The 15,000-nt window shown below is 45.3% G+C and overlaps 1 protein-coding gene across 1 annotated transcript in view; it reads right to left on the bottom strand.

The window, feature by feature from the left end:
* Positions 1-15,000, bottom strand: part of LOC139396650 (ephrin type-A receptor 6-like) — a gene marked incomplete at its 5' end in the record, with an annotated part of 47,082 nt that overhangs the window by 14,077 nt on the left and 18,005 nt on the right. Inside the window, 3 exons of the mRNA XM_071143583.1 lie at positions 2,781-2,974; positions 9,720-9,828; positions 11,482-11,644. Coding sequence (XP_070999684.1) covers positions 2,781-2,974; positions 9,720-9,828; positions 11,482-11,644 — 466 coding nt within the window. The remainder of the gene's footprint in view (positions 1-2,780; positions 2,975-9,719; positions 9,829-11,481; positions 11,645-15,000) is intronic.

The raw sequence follows: 15,000 nt of genomic DNA, 5'->3' as shown, positions 1-15,000 counted from the left end.
TCTACTGCTGAGGGAAACCCTCAATAACATTCTACTGCTGGGGAAACCCTCAATAACATTCTACTGCTGAGGGAGACCCTCAATAACATTCTACTGCTGGGGGAAACCCTCAATAACATTCTACTGCTGGGGGAAACCCTCAATAACATTCTACTGCTGAGGGAGACCCTCAATAACATTCTACTGCTGGGGGAGACCCTCAATAACATTCTACTGCTGGGGGAAACCCTCAATAACATTCTACTGCTGGGGGAGACCCTCAATAACATTCTACTGCTGGGGGAAACCCTCAATAACATTCTACTGCTGGGGGAGACCCTCAATAACATTATACTGCTGGGGGAAACCCTCAATAACATTCTACTGCTGGGGGAGACCCTCACTGCTGGGGGAAACCCTCAATAACATTCTACCACTGGGGAAAACCCTCAATAACATTCTACTGCTGGGGGAGACCCTCAATAACATTCTACTGCTGGGGGAAACCCTAAATAACATTCTACTGCTGTGGGAGACCCTCAATAACATTCTACTGCTGGGGGAGACCCTCAATAACATTCTACTGCTGGGGGAGACCCTCACTGCTGGGGGAAACCCTCAATAACATTCTACTGCTGGGGAAAAACCCTCAATAACATTCTACTGCTGGGGGAAACCCTCAATAACATTCCACTGCTGAAGGAAACCCCCAATAACATTCTACTGCTGGGGGAGACCCTCAATAACATTCTACTGCTGGGGGAAACCCTCAATAACATTCTACTGCTGAGGGAAACCCCCAATAACATTCTACTGCTGGGGGAGACCCCCAATAACATTCTACTGCTGGGGATAACCCTCAATAACATTCTACTGCTGGGGGAGACCCTCAATAACATTCTACTGCTGGGGGAAACCCTCAATAACATTCTACTGCTGGGGATAACCCTCAATAACATTCTACTGCTGGGGGAGACCCTCAATAACATTCTACTGCTGGGGGAAACCCTCAATAACATTCTACTGCTGGGGGAGACCCTCACTGCTGGGGGAAACCCTCAATAACAAAACTACTGCTGGGGAAAACCCTCAATAACATTCTACTGCTGGGGGAGACCCTCAATAACATTCTACTGCTGGAGGAAACCCTCACTAACATTCTACTGCTGAGGGAAACCCCCAATAACATTCTACTGCTGGGGATAACCCTCAATAACATTCTACTGCTGAGGGAAACCCCCAATAACATTCTACTGCTGGGGATAACCCTCAATAACATTCTACTGCTGGGGGAGACCCTCAATAACATTCTACTGCTGGAGAAAAGCCTCAATAACATTCTACTGCTGGGGGAAACCCTCAATAACATTCTACTGCTGAGGGAGACCCTCAATAACATTCTACTGCTGGGGGAAACCCTCACTGCTGGGGGAGACCCTCAATAACATTCTACTGCTGAGGGAGACCCTCAATAACATTCTACTGCTGGGGAAAACCCTCAATAACATTCTACTGCTGAGGGAAACCCTCAATAACATTCTACTGCTGAGGGAAACCCTCAATAACATTCTACTGCTGAGGGAAACCCTCAATAACATTCTACTGCTGGGGGAAACCCTCAATAACATTCTACTGCTGGGGAAACCCTCAATAACATTCTACTGCTGGGGGAAACCCTCAATAACATTCTACTGCTGGGGGAAACCCTCAATAACATTCTACTGCTGGGGAAACCCTCAATAACATTCTACTGCTGGGGGAAACCCTCAATAACATTATACTGCTGGGGGAAACCCTCACTGCTGGGGATAACCCTCAATAACATTCTACTGCTGGGGGAAACCCTCAATAACATTCTACTGCTGAGGGAGACCCTCAATAACATTCTACTGCTGGGGGAAACCCTCAATAACATTCTACTGCTGGGGGAAACCCTCAATAACATTCTACTGCTGGGGGAAACCCTCAATAACATTCTACTGCTGGGGAAACCCTCAATAACATTCTACTGCTGGGGGAAACCCTCACTACTGCGAACAGTGAGTTAACTGGTCTAGGAACAGTGGGTTAACTGGTCTAGTGGGTTAACTGGTCTAGGAACAGTGGGTTAACTGGTCTAGGAACAGTGGGTTAACTGGTCTAGTGGGTTAACTGGTCTAGGAACAGTTGGTTAACTGGCCTAGGAACAGTGGGTTAACTGGTCTAGGAACAGTGGGTTAACTGGTCTAGGAACAGTGAGTTAACTGGTCTAGGAACAGTGGGTTAACTGGTCTAGTGGGTTAACTGGTCTAGGAACAGTTGGTTAACTGGCCTAGGAACAGTGGGTTAACTGGTCTAGGAACAGTGGGTTAACTGGTCTAGGAACAGTGGGTTAACTGGTCTAGGAACAGTGGGTTAACTGGTCTAGGAACAGTGGGTTAACTGGTCTAGAAACGGTGGGTTAACTGCCTTGTTCAGGCGCAGAATGACAGAATTTAACCTTGTCGGCTCGGGGATTCGATCTTGCAACCTTTCGGTTACTGGCTCAACACTCTAACCACTAGGCTACCTGCCTCCCCTACACTCTAACCACTAGGGTACCTGCTGTCCACTGTCTATACACACCATCTAATATAACTACAGTCTATACAAATCATCCTATACAACTACTGTCTATACACACCATCCTATATAACTACTGTGTGCATGTCTGCTTGCATTTGTGTGTGTGTGTGTGTGTGTGTGTGTGTGTGTGTCTCTCTGTGTGTGTGTGTGTGTGTGTGTGTGTGTGTGTGTGTGTGTGTGTGTGTGTGTCTCGGTACCTGCTCCTATCACCCTCTCGATGCGTATTCTAGAAGGATCTATCTCCTTGGTGAACTCGTGGACAGCCTGCGTTGGGTCTTCATATGTGTCAGGATCCACATACGTCTTGATACCAGGGAAAGGAAGCACGTTCTGAAAGTGAGCCCTCCTCTTATCGTCTGACTGCATCTTAGCCTTGATGAACACCTGACACCTGGACCAGGAGAGAGACACACAGCGGACGATGTCAGGTTCCTGTCTGGCTACATTACAGACAGGTAGAGGTTCCTGTCTGGCTACATTACAGACAGGTAGAGGTTCCTGTCTGGCTACATTACAGACAGGTAGAGGTTCCTGTCTGGCTACATTACAGACAGGTAGAGGTTCCTGTCTGGCTACATTACAGACAGGTAGAGGTTCCTGTCTGGCTACATTACAGAAACGTGTCAGGTAGAGGTTCCTGTCTGGCTACATTACAGACAGGTAGAGGTTCCTGTCTGGCTACATTACAGACAGATAGAGGTTCCTGTCTGGCTACATTACAGACAGGTAGAGGTTCCTGTCTGGCTACATTACAGACACATGTCAGGTAGAGGTTCCTGTCTGGCTACATTACAGAAACGTGTCAGGTAGAGGTTCCTGTCTGGCTGCACATCAGGTAGAGGTTCCTGTCTGGCTACACGTCAGGTAAAGGTTCCTGTCTGGCTACATTACAGACACATGTCAGGTAGAGGTTCCTGTCTGGCTACATTACAGACACATGTCAGGTAGAGGTTCCTGTCTGGCTACATTACAGACACATGTCAGGTAGAGGTTCCTGTCTGGCTACATTACAGACACATGTCAGGTAGAGGTTCCTGTCTGGCTACATTATAGACACATGTCAGGTAGAGGTTCCTGTCTGGCTACACATCAGGTAGAGGTTCCTGTCTAGCTACACGTCAGGTAAAGGTTCCTGTCTGGCTACATTACAGACACCTGTCAGGTAGAGGTTCCTGTCTGGCTACATTACAGACACATGTCAGGTAGAGGTTCCTGTCTGGCTACATTACAGACACATGTCAGGTAGAGGTTCCTGTCTGGCTACATTACAGACACATGTCAGGTAGAGGTTCCTGTCTGGCTACATTACAGACAGGTAGAGGTTCCTGTCTGGCTACATTACAGACAGGTAGAGGTTCCTGTCTGGCTACATTACAGACAGATAGAGGTTCCTGTCTGGCTACATTACAGACAGGTAGAGGTTCCTGTCTGGCTACATTACAGACACATGTCAGGTAGAGGTTCCTGTCTCGCTACATTACAGAAACGTGTCAGGTAGAGGTTCCTGTCTGGCTGCACATCAGGTAGAGGTTCCTGTCTGGCTACACGTCAGGTAAAGGTTCCTGTCTGGCTACATTACAGACACATGTCAGGTAGAGGTTCCTGTCTGGCTACATTACAGACACATGTCAGGTAGAGGTTCCTGTCTGGCTACATTACAGACACATGTCAGGTAGAGGTTCCTGTCTGGCTACATTACAGACACATGTCAGGTAGAGGTTCCTGTCTGGCTACATTATAGACACATGTCAGGTAGAGGTTCCTGTCTGGCTACACATCAGGTAGAGGTTCCTGTCTAGCTACACGTCAGGTAAAGGTTCCTGTCTGGCTACATTACAGACACATGTCAGGTAGAGGTTCCTGTCTGGCTACATTACAGACACATGTCAGGTAGAGGTTCCTGTCTGGCTACATTACAGACACATGTCAGGTAGAGGTTCCTGTCTGGCTACATTACAGACACATGTCAGGTAGAGGTTCCTGTCTGGCTACATTACAGACAGGTAGAGGTTCCTGTCTGGCTACATTACAGACAGATAGAGGTTCCTGTCTGGCTACATTACAGACAGGTAGAGGTTCCTGTCTGGCTACATTACAGACACATGTCAGGTAGATGTTCCTGTCTGGCTACATTACAGACACATGTCAGGTAGAGGTTCCTGTCTGGCTACATTACAGACACATGTCAGGTAGAGGTTCCTGTCTGGCTACATTATAGACACATGTCAGGTAGAGGTTCCTGTCTGGCTACACATCAGGTAGAGGTTCCTGTCTGGCTACACGTCAGGTAAAGGTGCCTGTCTGGCTACATTACAGACACATGTCAGGTAGAGGTTCCTGTCTGGCTACATTACAGACACATGTCAGATATAGGTTCCTGTCTGACTATATTACAGACAGGTAGAGGTTCCTGTCTGGCTACATTACAGACAGGTAGAGTGTCCTGTCTGGCTACATTACAGACAGGTAGAGGTTCCTGTCTGGCTACATTACAGACATGTAGAGGTTCCTGTCTGGCTACATTACAGACACATGTCAGGTAGAGGTTCCTGTCTGGCTACATTACAGACACACATCAGTTTGAGGTTCCTGTCTGGCTACATTACAGACACGTGTCAGATCTCACAACACCTGGATAGATTAACTGCTCTGATGCCTGACTGCACAGTTGATGATGTGGCATGCAACCATTGGTTGATGCAATGCAATGACTGAACATCTCGTCGGGCAGGAAGTGGACCAGGATGCAGGGAGTACAGTGGAGTTGTCCACCACAACATATGGGCTGAAACCAAAAGTAGTGCACTATTGGTGTTCATTTGGGACTCATCCTCTGTCGTAGCCCAGTCCCAATCTGAGCCTCCCGTCAGCGTCCCATTTGGGACTCATCCTCTGTCGTAGCCCAGTCCCAATCTGAGCCTCCCGTCAGCGTCCCATTTGGGACTCATCCTCTGTCGTAGCCCAGTCCCAATCTGAGCCTCCCGTCAGTGTCCCATTTGGGACTCATCCTCTGTCGTAGCCCAGTCCCAATCTGAGCCTCCTGTCAGAGTTCATACACTCTCTGTCAGTCAGTAGTAGCTACAGACAGACAGGGGAGTAACCAATGAGAGGACACAACCAGACAGCCAGCAGCCAGCAGCTGGATTGCATGCAGGGTAATTAGGCATAAAAGTGTCCCAGCCAATGGGAAAATGAGAAGGACAGTTTGGCGGATGTGGGGGGGTCCATTAAAACCTGCCTGGTTGAACCGATTTGAACTGAATCACACTCAGGAATAATGAGAGAGGAGGGGGAGGGAGAGAGAGAGAGAGAGAGAGAGAGAGAGAGAGAGAGAGAGAGAGAGAGAGAGAGGGAGAGGAGTGGTGGGGGAGAGAGGGGAGGAGCGGGAAGAGAGGAGAGGAGAGGAGAGAGAGGGGGAGGAAGTGGGAGAGGGAGGGAAAGGGATAGAAAGAGGAATGTTGAAGAGAGAGGGGAGAGAAGAGAGATGGCGAGGGAGAGGGAGAGAGTGAGTCCTGGGGCTCTGTTCACATACACAAACACACCCTACAGAGCCCCAGGACAGCAACACAATCAGACACCAACCAAATCACGAGAAAACAAAAAGATAATTAGTAGACAAATTGGAAAGAATTAACAAAAAAAACTGAGCAAACTAGAATGATATTTGGCCCTAAACAGAGATTGGCAGAATACCTGACCACTGTGACCGACCCAAACTTAAGGAAAGCTTTGACTATGTACAGACTTAGTGAGCATAGCCTTGCTATTGAGAAAGGCCGCCGTAGGCAGACATGGCTCTCAAGAGAAGACAGGCTATGTGCACACTGCCCACAAAATGAGGTGGAAACTGAGCTGCACTCCCTAACCTCCTGCCCAATGTATGACCATATTAGAGACACCATATTTCCCTCAGATTACACAGATCCACAAAGAATTTGAAAACAAATCCAATTTTGATAAACTCCCATATCTACTGGGTGAAATACCACAGTGTGAAATCACAGCAGCAAGATTTGTGACCTGTTGCCACGAGAAAAGGTGCAACCAGTGAAGAACAAACACCATTGTAAATACAACCCATATTTATGTTGATTTATTTTCCCTTTTGTACATTAACTATTTGCACATCATTACAACACTGTATATATATATATACATAATATGACATTTGAAAAGTCTTTATTCTTGTGGAACTTCTGTGAGTGTAATGTTTACTGTTCATTTTTTATTGTTTATTTCAATTTTGTATATAATCTATTTCACTTGCTTTGGCAATGTTAATAACATATGTTTCCCATGCCAATAAATCTTCTTATGGCCTCTTGGGTAGAGGGCAGTATTTCGACGTCTGGATGAGAAGCGTGCCCAAAGTAAACTGCATGTTACTCAGGCCCAGAAGCTAAGATATGCATATAATTGGTAGATTTGGATAGAAAACACTCTAAAATTTCCAAAACTGTTAAAATAATATAATAAAATAATAAAACCTGAAGAAAATCCATCCAGGAAGTGGGATTTCTTTGATGTGGGGTATTTTCAATTGAATGCCTGTACCGTGTCTAATGGGTTGGGACCCAGATTGCAGTTCCTAGGGCTTCCACTAGAGGTCAACAGTCTCTAGACATGGTTTAAGGCTCGTTTTCTGAAAAAATGAAGAAGAATGAGACCCTTTTTGTCAGTGGACTGAGGAAGAATGCAGAGCTGGTTTGCGGGCGTGGCCCTTTGTTGTTTCCCTTCTATTGAATACGCTGTTGTCCGGTTGAAATATTATCGATTATCTAGATAATTGACAACGTGAGGATTAACTATAAACATCGTTTGACATGTTTCGACGAACTTTACCGCTACTATTATTATAACTTTACCGGTACTATTATTATAACTTTACCAGTACTATTATTATAACTTTACCGGTACTATTATTATAACTTTACCGCTACTATTATTATAACTTTACCGGTTCTATTATTATAACTTTACCGGTACTATTATTATAACTTTACCGGTACTATTATTATAACTTTACCGGTACTATTATTATAACTTTACCAGTACTATTATTATAACTTTACCGGTACTATTATTATAACTTTACCGGTACCATTATTATAACTTTACCGGTTCTATTATTATAACTTTACCGGTAGTATTATTAGAACTTTACCGGTTCTATTATTATAACTTTAGCGGTAGTATTATTATAACTTTACCGGTAGTGTTATTATAACTTTACCGGTAGTATTATTATAACTTTACCGGTTCTATTATTATAACTTTACCGGTACTATTATTATAACTTTACCGGTACTATTATTATAACTTTACCGGTACTATTATTATAACTTTACCGGTACTATTATTATAACTTTACCGGTTCTATTATTATAACTTTACCGGTTCTATTATTATAACTTTACCGGTAGTATTATTATAACCGGTTCTATTATTATAACTTTACCGGTACTATTATTATAACTTTACCGGTACTATTATTATAACTTTAACGGTAGTATTATTATAACCGGTACTATTATTATAACTTTACCGGTACTATTATTATAACTTTACCGGTTCTATTATTATAACTTTACCGGTACTATTATTATAACTTTACCGGTACTATTATTATAACTTTACCGGTTCTATTATTATAACTTTACCGGTTCTATTATTATAACTTTACCGGTACTATTATTATAACTTTACCGGTTCTATTATTATAACCGGTTCTATTATTATAACTTTACCGGTAGTATTATTATAACTTTACCGCTACTATTATTATAACTTTACCGGTTCTATTATTATAACTTTACCGGTACTATTATTATAACTTTACCGGTACTATTATTATAACTTTACCGGTTCTATTATTATAACTTTACCGGTACTATTATTATAACTTTACCGGTACTATTATTATAACTTTACCGGTACTATTATTATAACTTTACCGGTACTATTATTATAACCGGTTCTATTATTATAACTTTACCGGTTCTATTATTATAACCGGTTCTATTATTATAACTTTACCGGTACTATTATTATAACTTTACCGGTACTATTATTATAACCGGTTCTATTATTATAACTTTACCGGTTCTATTATTATAACTTTACCGGTTCTATTATTATAACTTTACCGGTACTATTATTATAACTTTACCGGTACTATTATTATAACTTTACCGGTTCTATTATTATAACTTTACCGGTACTATTATTATAACCGGTTCTATTATTATAACTTTACCGGTTCTATTATTATAACTTTACCGGTTCTATTATTATAACTTTACCGGTACTATTATTATAACTTTACCGGTTCTATTATTATAACTTTACCGGTTCTATTATTATAACTTTACCGGTACTATTATTATAACTTTACCGGTTCTATTATTATAACTTTACCGGTACTATTATTATAACTTTACCGGTTCTATTATTATAACTTTACCGGTACTATTATTATAACTTTACCGGTTCTATTATTATAACTTTACCGGTAGTATTATTATAACTTTACCGGTACTATTATTATAACTTTACCGGTACTATTATTATAACTTTACCGGTTCTATTATTATAACTTTACCGGTTCTATTATTATAACTTTACCGGTTCTATTATTATAACTTTACCGGTTCTATTATTATAACTTTACCGGTTCTATTATTATAACTTTACCGGTACTATTATTATAACGTTTTTGTCGAGGTCGCTAGCAGAACGTCTGCACCAGAAAGGTTACAGCCCCTTGAATTGAATTGAATTGAGAGAGAGGGGGACATTAAGTATTACTTCAGAAGTATGTTGTCAAGGCAACCTAAGGGTACATTGAATTGAGAGAGAGAGAGAGGGGCATTAAGTATTACTTCAGAAGTATGTTGTCAAGGCAACCTAAGGGTACATTGAATTGAGAGAGAGAGAGGGGCATAAGTATTACTTCAGAAGTATGTTGTCAAGGCAACCTAAGGGCACATTGAATTGAGAGGGAGGGGGGCATAAGTATTACTTCAGAAGTATGTTGTCAAGGCAACCTAAGGGCACACTGAATTGAGAGAGAGGGGGGCATAAGTATTACTTCAGAAGTATGTTGTGTACTACTAAGGAGTGGGGATGTCCCTTACCGTCCGGTGATGAGGAAGAAGAGGGTGAGGATGATGAGCAGGGAGAACCCACCCACGGCTGCCGTGACAACCACGAGCACCTGCCCCTGGTCAGCTGCCATGCCTGAGTCTGTTACGGGCCAGAGCAGAGAGAGACAAGCACACAACTTAGTACTACACACACTGAGATACACTGAGACAAGCATACAACTTAGAACTACACACACTGAGATACACACACACTGAGACAAGCACACAACTTAGTACTGCACACACTGAGATACACACACACTGAGATACACACACACTGAGACACACACACTGAGAGACACACACTGAGATACACACACACTGAGACAAGCATACAACTTAGTACTGCACACACTGAGATACACACACACTGAGATACACACACACTGAGATACACACACACTGAGACACACACACACTGAGACACACACACACTGAGACACACACACTGAGAGACACACACTGAGATACACACACACTGAGACAAGCATACAACTTAGTACTGCACACACTGAGACAAGCACACACTGAGACACACACACACTGAGACACACTGAGACAAGCACACAACTTAGTACTGCACACACTGAGATACAAACACTGAGATACACACACACTGAGACACACTGAGACACACTGAGACAAGCACACAACTTAGTACTACACACACTGAGATACACACACACTGAGATACACACACACTGAGATACACACACACTGAGATACACACACTGAGACACACTGAGACAAGCACACAACTTAGTACTACACACACTGAGATACACACACACACTGAGATACACACACTGAGACACACTGAGACAAGCACACAACTTAGTACTACACACACCGAGATACACACACACTGAGATACACACACACTGAGACACACACTGAGACACACACACTGAGACACACACATACTGAGATACACACTGAGAAACACACACTGAGACACACACATACTGAGATACACACACTGAGATACACACACACTGAGATACACACACACTGAGACACACACACACTGAGACACACACACACTGAGACACACACACACTGAGACACACACATACTGAGATACACACACTGAGATACACTGACACAAGCACACACTGAGACACACACACACTGAGACACACACACACTGAGACACACACACAATGAGATGCACACACTGAGACAAGCGCACAACTTAGTACTACACACACTGAGACACACACACACACTGAGACAGACTGAGACAAGCACACACTGAGACACACACACACTGAGACACACACACACTGAGACACACACACACTGAGACACACACACTGAGACAAGCACACAACTTAGTACTACACACACTGAGATACACTGAGACAAGCACACACTGAGATACACACACTGAGATACACACACTGAGATACACACACTGAGATACACACACTGAGATACACACACTGAGACAAGCACACACTGAGATACACACACTGAGATACACACACTGAGACAAGCACACACTGAGATACACACACTGAGATACACACACTGAGATACACACACTGAGATACACACACTGAGACAAGCACACACTGAGATACACACACTGAGATACACACACTGAGATACACACACTGAGACAAGCACACAACTTAGAACTACACACACTGAGATACACACACACACACTGAGTAACACACAAACACGTACACACTGAAACACACACACACACACACAGAAACACACACACACACGTGCGCGTCCTCACACTCGTCCCCGGTGGAGAAGTGAACCATGTTGCTGTAAGCGCTGAAGCCTGCGGCGGTGCGAGCGCGCACGTGGAACACGTACACGGTGGAGGGCTTGAGACCGGTCACGACGACGCCCGGGGCCTTGGTACGGGTCGATGAGTAGCCCGACTGTTCCTGGTCCTGGTGAGGACACGCCCACAATGACTTGACTTACAACAGGGTGGGAGCAAAATAAGGCATGCAGTAGCCCCCCTCCAGGCCCCCCTCCAGGAGCGCTGGTTAGCAGAGACCTTTATATCCAGTAGCCCCCCCTAGAGGAGCGCTGGTTAACAGAGACCTTTATATCCAGTAGCCCCCCCTCCAGGAGCGCTGGTTAACAGAGACCTTTATATCCAGTAGCCCCCCCTAGAGGAGCGCTGGTTAACAGAGACCTTTATATCCAGTAGCCCCCCCTCCAGGAGCGCTGGTTAACAGAGACCTTTATATCCAGTAGCCCCCCCTCCAGGAGCGCTGGTTAACAGAGACCTTTATATCCAGTAGCCCCCCCTCCAGGAGTGCTGGTTAACAGAGACCTTTATATCCAGTAGCCCCCCCCTAGAGGAGCGCTGGTTAACAGAGACCTTTATATCCAGTAGCCCCCCCTCCAGGAGCGCTGGTTAACAGAGACCTTTATATCCAGTAGCCCCCCCTCCAGGAGCGCTGGTTAACAGAGACCTTTATATCCAGTAGCCCCCCCTCCAGGAGCGCTGGTTAACAGAGACCTTTATATCCAGTAGCCCCCCCTAGAGGAGCGCTGGTTAACAGAGACCTTTATATCCAGTAGCCCCCCCTCCAGAAGCGCTGGTTAAACAGAGACCTTTATATCCAGTAGCCCCCCCTCCAGGAGCGCTGGTTAAACAGAGACCTTTATATCCAGTAGCCCCCCCTAGAGGAGCGCTGGTTAACAGAGACCTTTATATCCAGTAGCCCCCCCTCCAGGAGCGCTGGTTAACAGAGACCTTTATATCCAGTAGCCCCCACTAGAGGAGCGCTGGTTAACAGAGACCTTTATATCCAGTAGCCCCCCCTAGAGGAGCGCTGGTTAACAGAGACCTTTATATCCAGTAGCCCCCCCTCCAGGAGTGCTGGTTAACAGAGACCTTTATATCCAGTAGCCCCCCTCCAGGAGCGCTGGTTAACAGAGACCTTTATATCCAGTAGCCCCCCCTACAGGAGCGCTGGTTAACAGAGACCTTTATATCCAGTAGCCCCCCCTCCAGGAGCGCTGGTTAACAGAGACCTTTATATCCAGTAGCCCCCCCCTAGAGGAGCGCTGGTTAACAGAGACCTTTATATCCAGTAGCCCCCCCTCCAGGAGCGCTGGTTAACAGAGACCTTTATATCCAGTAGCCCCCCCTAGAGGAGCGCTGGTTAACAGAGACCTTTATATCCAGTAGCCCCCCCCTCCAGGAGCGCTGGTTAACAGAGACCTTTATATCCAGTAGCCCCCCCTAGAGGAGCGCTGGTTAACAGAGACCTTTATATCCAGTAGCCCCCCCTCCAGGAGCGCTGGTTAACAGAGACCTTTATATCCAGTAGCCCCCCCTAGAGGAGCGCTGGTTAACAGAGACCTTTATATCCAGTAGCCCCCCCTAGAGGAGTGCTGGTTAACAGAGACCTTTATATCCAGTAGCCCCCCCTAGAGGAGCGCTGGTTAACAGAGACCTTTATATCCAGTAGCCCCCCCTCCAGGAGCGCTGGTTAACAGAGACCTTTATATCCAGTAGCCCCCCCTCCAGGAGCGCTGGTTAAACAGAGACCTTTATATCCAGTAGCCCCCCCTCCAGGAGCGCTGGTTAACAGAGACCTTTATATCCAGTAGCCCCCCCCTAGAGGAGCGCTGGTTAACAGAGACCTTTATATCCAGTAGCCCCCCTCCAGGAGCGCTGGTTAACAGAGACCTTTATATCCAGTAGCCCCCCTAGAGGAGCGCTGGTTAACAGAGACCTTTATATCCAATGTGACTTATTTATTTAACTAGGTAAGTTGACTGAGAACACGTTCTCATTTACAGCAACGACCTGGGGAATAGTTACAGGGGAGAGGAGGAATATTTAGACAACGACCTGGGGAATAGTTACAGGGGAGAGGAGGAATGATTAGACAACGACCTGGGGAATAGTTACAGGGGAGAGGAGGAATGATTAGACAACGACCTGGGGAATAATTACAGGGGAGAGGAGGAATGATTAGACAACGACCTGGGGAATAGTTACAGGGGAGAGGAGGAATGATTAGACAACGACCTGGGGAATAGTTACAGGGGAGAGGAGGAATGATTAGACAACGACCTGGGGAATAGTTACAGGGGAGAGGAGGAATGATTAGACAACGACCTGGGGAATAGTTACAGGGGAGAGGAGGAATGATTAGACAACGACCTGGGGAATAGTTACAGGGGAGAGGAGGAATGATTAGACAACGACCTGGGGAATAGTTACAGGGGAGAGGAGGAATGATTAGACAACGACCTGGGGAATAGTTACAGGGGAGAGGAGGAATGATTAGACAACGACCTGGGGAATAGTTACAGGGGAGATGAGGAATGATTAGACAACGACCTGGGGAATAGTTACAGGGGAGAGGAGGAATGATTAGACAACGACCTGGGGAATAGTTACAGGGGAGAGGAGGAATGATTAGACAACGACCTGGGGAATAGTTACAGGGGAGAGGAGGAATGATTAGACAACGACCTGGGGAATAGTTACAGGGGAGAGGAGGAATGATTAGACAACGACCTGGGGAATAGTTACAGGGGAGAGGAGGAATGATTAGACAACGACCTGGGGAATAGTTACAGGGGAGAGGAGGAATGATTAGACAACGACCTGGGGAATAGTTACAGGGGAGAGGAGGAATGATTAGACAACGACCTGGGGAATAGTTACAGGGGAGAGGAGGAATGATTAGACAACGACCTGGGGAATAGTTACAGGGGAGAGGAGGAATGATTAGACAACGACCTGGGGAATAGTTACAGGGGAGAGGAGGAATGATTAGACAACGACCTGGGGAATAGTTACAGGGGAGAGGAGGAATGATTAGACAACGACCTGGGGAACAGTTACAGGGGAGAGGAGGAATGATTAGACAACGACCTGGGGAATAGTTACAGGGGAGAGGAGGAATGATTAGACAACGACCTGGGGAACAGTTACAGGGGAGAGGAGGAATGATTAGACAACGACCTGGGGAATAGTTACAGGGGAGAGGAGGAATGATTAGACAACGACCTGGGGAATAGTTACAGGGGAGAGGAGGAATGATTAGACAACGACCTGGGGAATAGTTACAGGGGAGAGGAGGAATGATTAGACAACGACCTGGGGAATAGTTACAGGGGAGAGGAGGAATGATTAGACAACGACCTGGGGAATAGTTACAGGGGAGAGGAGGAATGATTAGACAACGACCTGGGGAATAGTTACAGGGGAGAGGAGGAATGATTAGACAACGACCTGGGGAATAGTTACAGGGGAGAGGAGGAATGATTA

This window comes from Oncorhynchus clarkii, unplaced genomic scaffold (genome assembly GCF_045791955.1).
Source record: "Oncorhynchus clarkii lewisi isolate Uvic-CL-2024 unplaced genomic scaffold, UVic_Ocla_1.0 unplaced_contig_12676_pilon_pilon, whole genome shotgun sequence".
Lineage (NCBI taxonomy): Eukaryota > Metazoa > Chordata > Actinopteri > Salmoniformes > Salmonidae > Oncorhynchus > Oncorhynchus clarkii.
This window is presented reverse-complemented; position numbering and strand designations above follow the sequence as displayed.